Genomic DNA, 12,805 nt, shown 5'->3' with positions numbered 1-12,805 from the left:
TCTGGATTTCATTGGGAAAATAGTGTTGTTTATCAGTCATTACACCACTCTACAATTCTGCATATGTATAATAATTTTGCACGGATACTGACTGAAACTGACACAAATAGAGACTCCATGACCTAAGGCAGTAACCTTTTTATTCATTTAAACTGAATGCAGATCAATGTAATACAGAGTGCACATGCAATATTTCATTTTTGAAATATATATATATATTTTCAAATGTCAAAAGATACTTAATTGTGTGTATGTGTGTGTATATATATATATATATATATATATATATATCCGTTCGAGGTGCCATACATGAAAACAATCAGTAAGTTTGAAAATCAAGCATTACTAACAGTGGCACATGACAATAAATCAACAATTTATAAATTTTTAAAAGAAATCAAGCCCTATCCTGAGATAAACGTACAAAACACTCAAACAAGTTCAAAGATTTTTTTTATAAGAAGAGATAAAGAAAATGATATCTGAGGCATTGTGATATGAAATAATGCTTCCAAATCAAATGCATAATTCTTAAATGTCTCATTTGCATACTTTAAAAGGAGCGCTTGACGTTTAAAAACACTCCCATTGTGGACCAAACCAAACCCGTTTGTCTTTTTCCACAACACTCGTTTTCACTGATTATATGACCATGGTAACTTGTGTTTTAGCACACTGACCATATGTATTGATAAAGCTGATAAACAATCACAATAGAATATAGACTACAGAGTACAGTGATAGGACAGAGGAAATTCTTTACAATAAGATCCAATCAGCTGGTAATACTCAATTTATTTAAAGTGACGCTGATAATAGTCATGACAAAAACAAAGCTAGTATTAACAAATGTTTGTGCACTTCAATAACCTTCACAAACAAATTAATCCAACAAGATTTAAGAAAAACAACTGACTGATTAATCAATTGGAATTAAGGTAGGGAATTCTTTGTGCATAAGAGAATCTGAACTGAACTACAACAGAGCGACAATCTGATTCAGAAAGCTTCAGCTCACCTTGATAAAATGTTTGCAAGTGAAATTACAAGCAGCCTCTCAAATCTTCGAGGTATCATGGAAAATATTGAGGGTATATTGATTATAATCAAGCATTTATAGTCATCACCCTATATATTCATACAGTAAACTGCAACTGTAATACAAATTATTTCAAGTATCATATTCAAGGGATTTCAGGAAAGTCACTATGCTTTGTTGCTGTGACTTTAGGAGGTACCAGTCCTCTGACAATATATGGTATTTGAAAATATTATTATTATTATTATATATTTTTTTTACTTCAGCAGGCAAGCTCATGCACCCCTAATATATTCTATTCCATAAGTTCTGAAAGAATTCAGAACAATGTTATAGTTATGATGATTATGGCAAAGCAGCGTTAAACCTGTAGCACTAGCACTGTACTCACACTTTAGGTTTTTGTAGTAGATATTTCATGAATAAATTCTGTGCAAAATACTCAGAATATCAACTTAATGGTAAGCGGCAATAAAAAATAAATTAAAAAACACCTCAGTATTTTTCAGCATCATCACTAACCCTGAATGTCCCAAAGTCAGCTTTGGACCTGAGATTTTCTTTGTCAATGATTGTTTTATAAGAAGTGGCTCTCAAGTTCTCTCATTTGTGTAGCTGCCTGTGTGTTAGTCACATCATTTACATTAATTATTGTGATTATTTACTTGCTTATTGACATTTAAAAATGAATGTCATTCTACTAAATGGCCTGACAGCAAAACTGGTGGGAATATGGCTAGAGGTCTCACTTTCTGACCACAAAGTACAGCTTCAATCACGAATGATCCTCTCTCTGATGATATCAACACAGTCTTTCAGATCTTACCCTCTCAAATTAGAGTGGAATAGATCACCATTACAAAGTCTTTAAGGGCCGGGGTGTGATTTCAAATGGCTGGCTGAAATTCCTGACATGTTAAAAACAAAGCATTCAGTTACACGAAACAAACTCACAATGAACCTCTTCAGCGGATGGCACACAAGTGCTGCTTAAGACAATAGCTAGAACCACAACAAACAGATAAAAGTGTAAGAAATAACAAAATAATTAACAGTTAGTGACCATTTTGATTATATATAAAAATGTATGCAATGACTTGTATTTCTGGATGGCTTGGAACCGTTGTGTTACACGTTGGTGGAGATCTTGTACTTCGGTGACATGTTGCTGTGGAACCAGATGAAGCTGAAAATGACACCCATCGTTTTAGGGATGCTCTCATCAAAGGCAAAGGTCATGGCTTCGTGAAGGGGAACTTTGACCACCTCGATCAATTCGCCCTCTTGGGGTTTACCTCCTCCCTCTCCGACACGATTCTCCTCGGACACCTCTGCGTAGAACATGGTCTGCTTCGATCCAGTCACTCCGACTCCTGACCTGTGGGGGAGGAAAGCACAAGGGACTCAGGACACTTGATAATAACAAGCCAAAAAGAGCAATACGAGAACACAGAAACCAGGAGATGCCCCAGTTTTCATTCATAAGACACTGCAGCTATAAACTGTGAATGCAACTATGAATGTTCTGTTTCGCAAGATGTAAGCTAAAGAAGCAACATTTGAGCGAAATAAATGCTAATGCTAAATACAACTCTTAAGATTTTATTTCTGATTTCGAATGTTATTGAACTGCAATTTTTTTTCGCATGATTTGAGCTAAAGTAGCCAAATTGTTGCTAAATGCTAATGCTAAATACAACTCTTAAGATTTTATTTCTGATTTCGAATGTTATTGAACTGCAATTTTTTTTCGCATGATTTGAGCTAAAGTAGCCAAATTGTTGCTAAATGCTAATGCTAAATACAACTCTAGTTAATTTTATTCCTGATTTGAAATGTAACCTTGACAAACAGCTTCCCAGATAGCACACGTACGTCTGCTAAAGATCGCTTCATCTGGAAAGAATCTGCTGTGTACAAACATCTGATAGATGTCTTTCAGACGTCAGATTTACATTCTAAATCATAACCATCTTAAGGACATCTTCTAAACATCTGATAGGAAACCTCCTATAGACGTATTGCAGATGAGCAAACACTCAAAAAATACGTCTTGCAGATGTAAATGTAAATCAGTGTTAGCACATTTTTAGCATGATTTAAGCTAAAGTAGTCACATTTTTGCTCAATATTAATGTCATACACAGTTGTTAAAGAGTCTATTCCCGATTATTTATTCCTCGTGTTGTAACTTTGATAAGGAGTGCATTTTAACATGATTTAAGTTAAAGCCACATTTTTGCTAAATGCGAATGCTAAATACACTGCTATTAGCTTTTATTTCTGACTTCAAATGTAACATTGACAGACAGCTTATATTTTTAACATAATTAAGAAGCTGAGCTAAGAAGTTGAATTTTCTGCTACTATACCACTGTTGTCAAATTGTACTACTGATTTGAAATGTAATCTTGCCAAACAGCTTGGTACATCTCTGTCTTTCCCCATTCAGATAGGAACTGTACTTCGCTTCCAAGATTATAACCAACCTAGAAACTAGCTGCCCAGGGGTGTTACCCAGATGACCAGCAAGTGTAATTAAAAGCCATTAAAAGCACTTACTCATGAAAAAAAACTCATGAGTAAAAATAAGTTTCTAAAAGCCCCTTCTTTTCCTAGTATTTTGTAGTCTGAAACAGATTTTTTTAAATGAGCTCATGAAATATGGAAGAAAATTACAAGGCTGTGTTGCCTGCACACCATCGAAGTGATGGATGATGGCCTGAGGAGGCAAAAATGGAATAAGCCCCGGCAATCACTTTCTAGGATGAGTTTAACCACAATGGGTGCATTGCAAAACATGACTCTACATTTGAGAGGAAGAATTTCAAGAGAATCTCCAGGACTCCACCGTGTATGTTAACAATGAGGAATGGGGTCTATGCTGACACCCACTCATGAAGAATAAAGACAAGAAATTACAAATGAACTGTTCTGAACGGCTCTAAAGGGGCCAGAAGATACAGTACTTCTACGGTATTTCTATTAAATCTTTGGACAATTCCAGTTTCATAATGTTTTCAACACAGAAGATAGAATCCTCCTCTCTTTAGGAGAAAGTTTAGCACTACAAATGTCAGTGTGGCTCTATTATTCTGATGCTAATTTTGCAAATTGAAAGCTCAATTCAGATGACTCCTATTCCTTCAGTACTGCCCAAAATAACTTGGCTTAATTTCTGTGATATTAGCTTCACCAAACAGAACAGAAAAAATAATGACATAAGCAATGTTTTGATAGAGCCACAGTGCTTAAACACTTTGGGACAGTTTTTTATTTTATTTTTATAAAGCAGTTAATGCTTTTATTCAGCAAGGACATATTACATTGATCAAAGGTGACAGTAAAGACATTTATAATGTTTCAAAAGAATTCTATTTCAAATTAATGCGGTTTTTTTAATTTTCTATTCATCAAAGAATCCTGAAAAAATAGTATCACAATTTCCACCAAAACATTATGCAGCTCAATGTTTTCAAACGTCATAGCAAGAAATGCTTCTTGAGCATCAAATCAGTATATTAGTATGATTTCTGAAGGATCATGTGACACTGACGATTCAGCTTTGCCATGAATGAATTGCATTAAAAAAATATATAAGAGGGGTCATATGATGCGATTTCAATTTTTCCTTTCTCTTTGGAGTGTTACAAGCTCTTGGTGCATAAATAAGATCTGCAAAGTTGCAAAGACTAAAGTCTCAAATCCAAAGAGATATTCTTTATAAAAGTTAAGAGTCAACCACGCCTACCTAAAACGGCTCGCTCTAACACGCCCCCACATGTCTACGTCACGATGTGGGAAGATTTGCATAACGCCACCCAAATGTTCACGCAAAGAAAGAAGGCGTAACTTTTATTCTCGCTGTAGTATTGTTGTTGCCGCCGCTGCCATGTCGTGAAGGCGCTGTGTGTTTCGTTGTGAAGCGAAACTACTTTGTTTGGTCTTCCAAAAGACGACACGACTAGAAATCAGTGGTTAAGTTGTACTTACAACACCGTTTCAGAACAGTTCAACCCAAATATGGTTTTATGTGTCCAGCGCATTTTATGGAGGACTGTTTCCTGATCCTGGTAGAGTAGACTACAATGCTGGCTGTTCTGACTCACAGACTGTAAGTACGTTTTTTATATTTAAAGAATTTGCCACTGATGATTCAAACGCAAGTTTTGGGCAGTGTAGAGTAGCGTTTGTAGTTTGTCATTTCTCCGATCACAAATGCAGACATGGTTTTATGTTTACGCGGCGCAATGCAATGCAACACGTAAAAAGACAGTATAAGTCATTATAATCCGTAATTATGTCCCCACTGGATGCAACAAATGCCTCGTTTATAATGGCTTTTAATGTTTTTGTCTCGTCGCTCCGGCATGACAGGGCATCAGAATATGGCAAGGGGCGTAACATTTCCATCACACGCTTGAGGTATTCGGCCAATCACAACACACTGGATAGCTGGCCAGTTTAACATATTTTTGACAAAAAAAATGCAGCCTTGGTGACTATAAGAGACTGTAAGGTTAAGAATTGTATTAAGTGATAAACAATGTCAGAAAGAGAGAGAGAGAAAGTTCATTTTGGCTGCTTTAACCAAGTTGACATATTTATAAAGCAATCTGGTTGGTGCTGTGGTCCAGTGGTTAGTGTAAATACCCATATGGACAATGTGTAATTTCCTCACCCTCTTCTACACAACATTTCCTGATCCCTCTTGTTTCTAATAACTAAAAGTGGAAAAGGAGGGGGGAAAAAAAGACCATTTCACTTTTTAACACAATCAAGCAGAAGAAGGTAATTCCTTTATGTCCCTACTCAGCCCATAAAAGCAGCAGGTGCAGCGTGAGGTTCACAGGTGTTTAGAATGGTGCAGTTGGCAGGTGCGTCTGACCATGTCTGTGTGTGCCACTGTGCATTTGGGAGGAGGATCCTTTGTGACTCCATGTGGTATTTAAGCTAATCAGAGATGGCTGTGGCACAGGTCACAATAAACAGCACCAGGCAGATGTTGCAGGCCCACACACACACACACACACAGGTGTGTGACTCTGGCAGGTGTGAGGCGGCAGAGGTTTACGACGGTCTCGTCAATGAAGACTGATAAGAGCATAATGCAGCACTGTTTCTTCTACTTTTACACATGAGATTGGGACCCATTTAACCCCTGGATACTTTATCTGAGTTTCTTTACTCTGGGGGTTTAGGGCTGGTAATGATGGAGATGAAGGTTAAATATTAAATAGGGAGAGAAAAATCAGTTGAGATAACAAAAAAAAAAGTATGTCAGCCATGACATAGTGCAGTATTACCAGACATTTATACATTCCTTTCTCACACACACACTCTACTGTTCAAAATTTTGTGGGGATTACGATTATTTTTTTTATGCTTTTGAAAGAAGTCTCTTATGCTCACCAAGGCTTAGATCAAACATACAATAAAAAACAGTAATAGTGTGAAACATTATTACAATTTCAAATAACGTTTTTAAAAAACATTTTAAAAAGTATTTTATTTCCTCTCATGACAAAGCTGAATTTTCAGCAGACATTACTCCAGTCTTCAGTGTCACATGATCCTTCAGAAATCATTCTATGCTGATTTGCTGCTCAAGAAACATTTTTTTTTATAATTGTTGAATCTTTGATGAATAGAAAATTAAAAAGAACAGCATTTATTCAATAATAATTTTTGTAACTATAAACATTTGTAATTATATTATAAATATATTTACTATCACTTTCTGACTGATCAAAATTAAAGGCAGAATATGTAAGATTTTTTTATTAAAATATCCAAAAAACACTAGAACAGTGTTATATATTTTGCTGACTTGTGTACTTACATTATCCCAAATGTTTCGAAGAATGTTTAAATCCAGAGAAATAAGCAATTTTAACTAGTGACACAGAGCGTGTCCATAGTGTTATTGTGTCGCCTGCCAATGACTTCATAACCCCTCGATTTCCGGTTTTGTTTTGTAGAAAACATGGAAACACCAAAGACGCTTTAATATGTTGTGCATTTTATTAGACCGTTGACGACCGCACAGAGTAGCATTATAACAGAACTTTCAAATGTATCTAGTGTGATAAAACAGCGCTGCTTTTTCCCCACATACACACGACTGGAAGGAGTGGAAGCAGTCGACTGTGGCATAATAAAAGCTCTGCTGCTTTCGTTTTGCTTCGACGGCTTTCAGCCTCACCCACCTATGGGGATGAAGAAGACAACTCCCATGATTCCACACTCAGTCACGGCGTCATCAAACTACACCTTTGTCTATTTGTTTATTTTGAATACGCGCCCTCTAGCGGCAAAAATTACATATTGTGCCTTTAATGCCTCCTTGCTGAATTTTTTTTTACATTTCTTTCAAAAACAAAAAAATCATACTGATAGTAATAGTAGTATAATAGTACATATATAGTTTCTTCTTAATATACTGTGTGTAAAGGATAAAAATATAACCATATAATCCTGAAGGGGTCTATTTTGTGAAAATGACTGAATGAATGAATGATGCATTTATATCTGGGTCACTTTACAAATATATCTGACTGCAGAAAGCTGTGATTGACCAATCAGAATCAAGTATTAGATACCAGAGAGACATCTAATAAAGAAAATAAATAAGCCTGCAAAAACCTCATGACTTGTTTCATTATCAGTGTATCACTGATGAGACTGCTTGCGTTATTACTAGCCACTTTCACACTTGAAAGCTGCTAAATTTCCAGAACAATTAAAATTTCTTTCAAAAACAAAAAAATCATACTGATAGTAATAGTAGTATAATAGTACATATATAGTTTCTTCTTAATATACTGTGTGTAAAGGATAAAAATATAACCATATAATCCCGAAGGGGTCTATTTTGTGAAAATGACTGAATGAATGAATGATGCATTTATATCTGGGTCACTTTACAAATATATCTGACTGCAGAAAGATGTGATTGACCAATCAGAATCAAGTATTAGATACCAGAGAGACATCTAATAAAGAAAATAAATAAGCCTGCATAAACCTCATGACTTGTTTCATTATCAGTGTATCACTGATGAGACTGCTTGCGTTATTACTAGCCACTTTCACACTTGAAAGCTGCTAAATTTCCAGAACAATTTTCCCACATCCATTATTAGAAAAAGCAGCAGCTTTCAGCATTTTATACTCACTGACATCACCAAAATACATTACATCCGACACCATTTGCAAGAAATAACCTCTAACCACAAACCGACTGAAATTTGATGACATTTATTAACACAATGTTGCTAGCTAGCTACATCATGCTAATAGATTTTGACTTCGCATCACATGGGCCAATACGTAAATGCTTTGGATTTAGGTTTTTTTGCATTGCAGTAGGTCAATAAATGCTTTTGTGGTTTTCTCTATGTGCAATCTAAACATTGAACGTTTCATTTGGAAACGACTAAAGATGGTCACTAGACCAAATAAAAAAGCTTGAAAAGTCAAGAATGTGCAACCCATTTGAGAGAAATGACCTGAATGGATGTGGCAAGGTTATAAACGGTATTGTTTATAAATGTTTATCATCCATGTTATTCTTAGGCAAACCTTTCAACATAGCAACACTCTCTAACAGTAGTTATAAAATGGCACTTGATATCCGTTACATATCAGATGTTTTTAAAAATCTGCAGCAGAACAAAAGATATTTCATCATCTCTTTCAAGTAGAGATAACAGAGGGATCTGGGTGTTGTACGTCACTCTGTAACAAGATCCAGTATAAATTAAGTATGTGTGAAAGTGTTTGAAAATGAGTCTTTGTGAAATCACTGTACAGTGTGTCAAGCTGTTGTTCTGCTGTCAAATCATGCTACAAAAAAGTGAGAATAACATATTAAAAGAAGGTTTAGGGAAGTTTTGAATGTATCTGTCCCGCACAGGCTCTTGGGTTGTGTGGGATGAGAGGAGTATAGGTTAGACAGACAGATATGAAACGAACAGGAAATATTAGTTTAGGTGTAAAAAGACTTACTTCTTGATTTTTAACAAGGCTTTTCTAACAAGGCTGTGCAAAATTCCCAATTTAATTTAGAATGGTTATTAAATTCAAAATCAATTTCAGAATTGTAATTGAATTTGAATGAACAAACGGATGCAGCATTGATATGCTAATTTAAGGAAGCAGAATTGGATTAGCCGTGCTGGATTTCTTTTCATTAGAATGACAGGGAGTGGAATGAACTGCAATGCAATTTAAATTCCAACTCATTAACTGAAAGGGAGCCATTTCTTCATTTCCCTTCACAACCCTGATATCTAATTGAAAAACCTTACAGCCTTAAACCTTCTGAAGGTCTCAGGGAAGTAAAAAAAAAAAAGGCTGTACAAAACATTCATTAAGTTGGTGTGAAGAAAACAAGATTACAACTAAAATCGAGCAAAATCAAAGAATCAAAGACTGTGGAAAAACATCAGGAATTAACAAAGACTGCAGGGTGTTACCTGGGCGGAACTGCTTGACCAGGATGAAACAGTGTGAGGTGGTGTTGAAAATCAGCACAGAGACACTGGAGAGAGGAAAGAAAGGAAAGAGCAATGGATTTAGAAGTTTAGTGGGCATTTCGAAAAACAGTTCCAGTTGATGAGTACTCGACAATAGTTTCCTTACTGTTAATGCATCCAGTCCTGCCAGAGCAACAACACAACTGATCCAACAACTCATCTAGGCTTAGTGATAAAGAGAGAAAGTGAATGTGAGCATGTGTGTTAGAGAGAGAGGCACATGGACACCCTTGCTCCATCAAGCCCCAACAAATCACCCTGGATTAACACCTTGGATGTGGTCTTGGGTTTTCACTTTATCTCAGTTTGAGACTGAACATAATGCATTAAGAAGAAGAGAATAAATCCCTGTGTTTTAAGGATCTCTGTATAATAGGATTTATCCACTGAATCATACTGGGATAGCAGGGCCTTGTTGGACTGAAAGCAAGCTAATAGCTCAGCATGGCATGAGGTCAGGGGACAGTGTATAGCACTTTCACACTCATACAAGCGACATCTTCCCCCACTCAACTAGGACAAAATGCTGAAAAGTTAGTGTTTACTATTGTCATTTTGTATTATTGACACACTATTTTCCTAATTAATGCTGTTGCTTTGACACAATCTGTATTGTTAAAAGCGCTATATAAATAAAGGTGACTTGACTTGACAACACAATGACATAACATCTGTCTCGAGCATTTATGTGAGATTTTAAATAGACAATTCATTGATAATAGGCTGAAAGTCAAATGTATTTAGTCAAACGGCTGTATTAATTTGAACTTCTAGAGATGGATCTTAATAGTAGGTATAAACGAGGAATAGTTCACTGGAAAATGAAAATTTGCTGAAAATGTACACACCCTCAGGCCATCCAAGATGTAGATGAGTTTGTTTCTTCATTGCAACAGATTTGGACAAATTTAGCATTACATCACTCGCTCACCAATGGATCCTTTGCAGTGAGTGGGTGCAGATAACTGAAAAAAGCTGAGTGTGTTTGTAAGAAATAAATCAAACATTAAGGCATTTTAACTTTAAACCATCAGCCAAAATTTGAGTCCATAATCCATTTTCCTCCAGTGAAAAAGTCCTCTCACATCAAAATAATTGTTTAGAACTCGTTTCACTTAATTTGTGCTTAAGTTATGCATATTTCTTTCCTGACAACGTTTTCTCTGGAGAAAGTAATATTATGGATAGAAGACTCATATTTTAGCTGGAAACAACAGTTTGAAGTTAAAAATGTTTTAATGATAGATTAATTTAATTTCTTATAAACACAAAGCTTTTCTTTTCACAAAACTTTAATTGATGGACTAGAGTTGTGTGGGTTACTTGTAGGTTATTATGATGTTTTTAACAGCTGCTTGGACTCTCATTCTGACGGCACCCATTCACAGAGGATCCACCGGTGAGCAAGTAACATAATGCTCAATGTCTCCAAATCTTAATCTTTTTGGGGTGATCTATTCCATTAACTTGTGGACACATTAATACAATTTTGGCAAAATATTCCGCATTGCAAATGGATAGCAATGCACAGTATGAATCACTGCTTGAAGTCACTTTCAAAACAAGCAACCTCCTATTGGTCGACACGGCAAATGCGTGGGCAACTTGAAATCTGTTTGGGCAAATCTTCACATGAAATTCCCAATTGTTTTACGGCGTCCTATTGAAATGACTGGATTTTGCCTGCAAAATTCAGCAAATGACAGTAAATGTGACCGCACCTTTAGAGTGCAAGATTTGTTGATTGTCACAGGCCTCATTTCATTCTAAGCTATAATACGTTGTATTAGCGCGATTGTTTCAATGGCAATGGAAAGAGACGGCTCTTTGAGTGGTGAAAGCGGATATGTCTGTAGAGGCAGGAAGCCCTGCCCTGCCTTTCCCATGGTGAATGCGTGCCAGAGATTACCACAGACTGAATATACACCTACACGCACTCTTGAATCTTACCCACAATATGCATTCGCATACAAGCATTTGTTCTCTGCTGAGTTTTTTTTTTACATGGCTATACACACAAATAAAAGTCTTATCAAAGAGATGCACAACAAAGTATATCAGTAGCATTTTGGTTATCAACTGATATAGACTTTTTTAACTTATCAATTCTGTTTTTTAGTTCATACTCTTTTTCTGTATTGAATTCTTAGACCACCTTTGTCTCTTACATTTCATCTTTAAAAACACTAAGAGTTTAGTGATGCACCAAAATTTCAGCAACTGGAAATAGACAAAACGGGGGGAAAAAAATGAATTAATTTTCGGTTTCAGTGAAAAAGGTTTTGGAGGGTCAAAATCATTGATCAAAAAATGATAGAGCTTCTTCAATGAGGAAGACACTCCTGAATTGACATGACTCAGATCATACACAAACTTTTGGTAGGAAGCGCTATCATCTGGAGACACAATGATCTGATGGTTTGAGGCCTTATTAAGAGGGGCCCTGAGGGGGAAGTAGCACACATCCAGTGTCTATCAGATAAGATCCTCCTTTTTCTTCACTGTTGATGAGCTGTGGACTATCCCAAATGAAGAGTGCAGTCTGGGTCAAAACTTGAAAACTGCAGCTGATAGGTCAGTGCCCCAGCGAGCTGAGGCATGTCTGAATGGCGCGCTCCTCGCCGCTTCACCTCTCGTCTCTGAAAATCCTGTCAAAGTCACGCAGGATGCGTCACACACCGTTAAGCATGCTGTCCATTACGGGTGTTTGGTGCTCGCTGCAGGATGCGATGCAATGGGAGCAGCAGCAAAGAAAGCAGAGGACTGGTGCTGGTGATTATAAGAACCAATAACATCACATACACAGACAACAATAAACACTCATCAACACTCTTGAAAGTCCTCACAAAAGACAATGGCTACCAACTCAACCTCACAAACACCAGCAGAGCTCTCAATAGACTGTAGCAATGGCATTAATGACCTGAACAGATGCTGATCTTAATGGCTTTACCTTTCAACTACAGATCACCCCATTCATCAATCCACCAAACAGTGCAAACAATGAGTAGGTTATACGGTGACATCAAATATTTTAACAAGTATATTTTAACATACACAAAGTTTGGGGTTGGTAAGTTTTTTTTTTTTTTTTTTTATGTTTTTGAAAGATGTTTATGTTGCATTTATTTAATAAAATAGAGTAAAACAGTAATATTGTAAACTATTTTTACAATTTGAAAAATAACTTTTATATTTGAATATATTTGTACAATTTAATCCTGTG

General features: G+C 36.2%; 1 protein-coding gene across 1 annotated transcript in view; it reads right to left on the bottom strand.

Moving 5' to 3' along the window:
• Positions 1-297: 297 nt before the first annotated feature.
• The window catches only part of LOC107560374 (uridine diphosphate glucose pyrophosphatase-like), a 37,131-nt gene continuing 24,623 nt past the window's right edge, over positions 298-12,805 (bottom strand). Inside the window, exons 3-5 of the mRNA XM_016244531.1 lie at positions 9,520-9,584; positions 7,245-7,248; positions 298-2,417 (exon numbers count right to left, since the gene is read on the bottom strand). Of these exons, the coding sequence (XP_016100017.1) occupies positions 2,168-2,417; positions 7,245-7,248; positions 9,520-9,584 (319 nt within the window). The 3' untranslated portion in view covers positions 298-2,167. The remainder of the gene's footprint in view (positions 2,418-7,244; positions 7,249-9,519; positions 9,585-12,805) is intronic.

The sequence above is a fragment of the Sinocyclocheilus grahami genome, unplaced genomic scaffold, assembly GCF_001515645.1.
Source record: "Sinocyclocheilus grahami isolate Dianchi unplaced genomic scaffold, SAMN03320097.WGS_v1.1 scaffold722.1, whole genome shotgun sequence".
Lineage (NCBI taxonomy): Eukaryota > Metazoa > Chordata > Actinopteri > Cypriniformes > Cyprinidae > Sinocyclocheilus > Sinocyclocheilus grahami.
The sequence above is the reverse complement of the archived record's forward strand: the minus strand, read 5'-3'. Positions and strand labels throughout refer to the sequence as shown.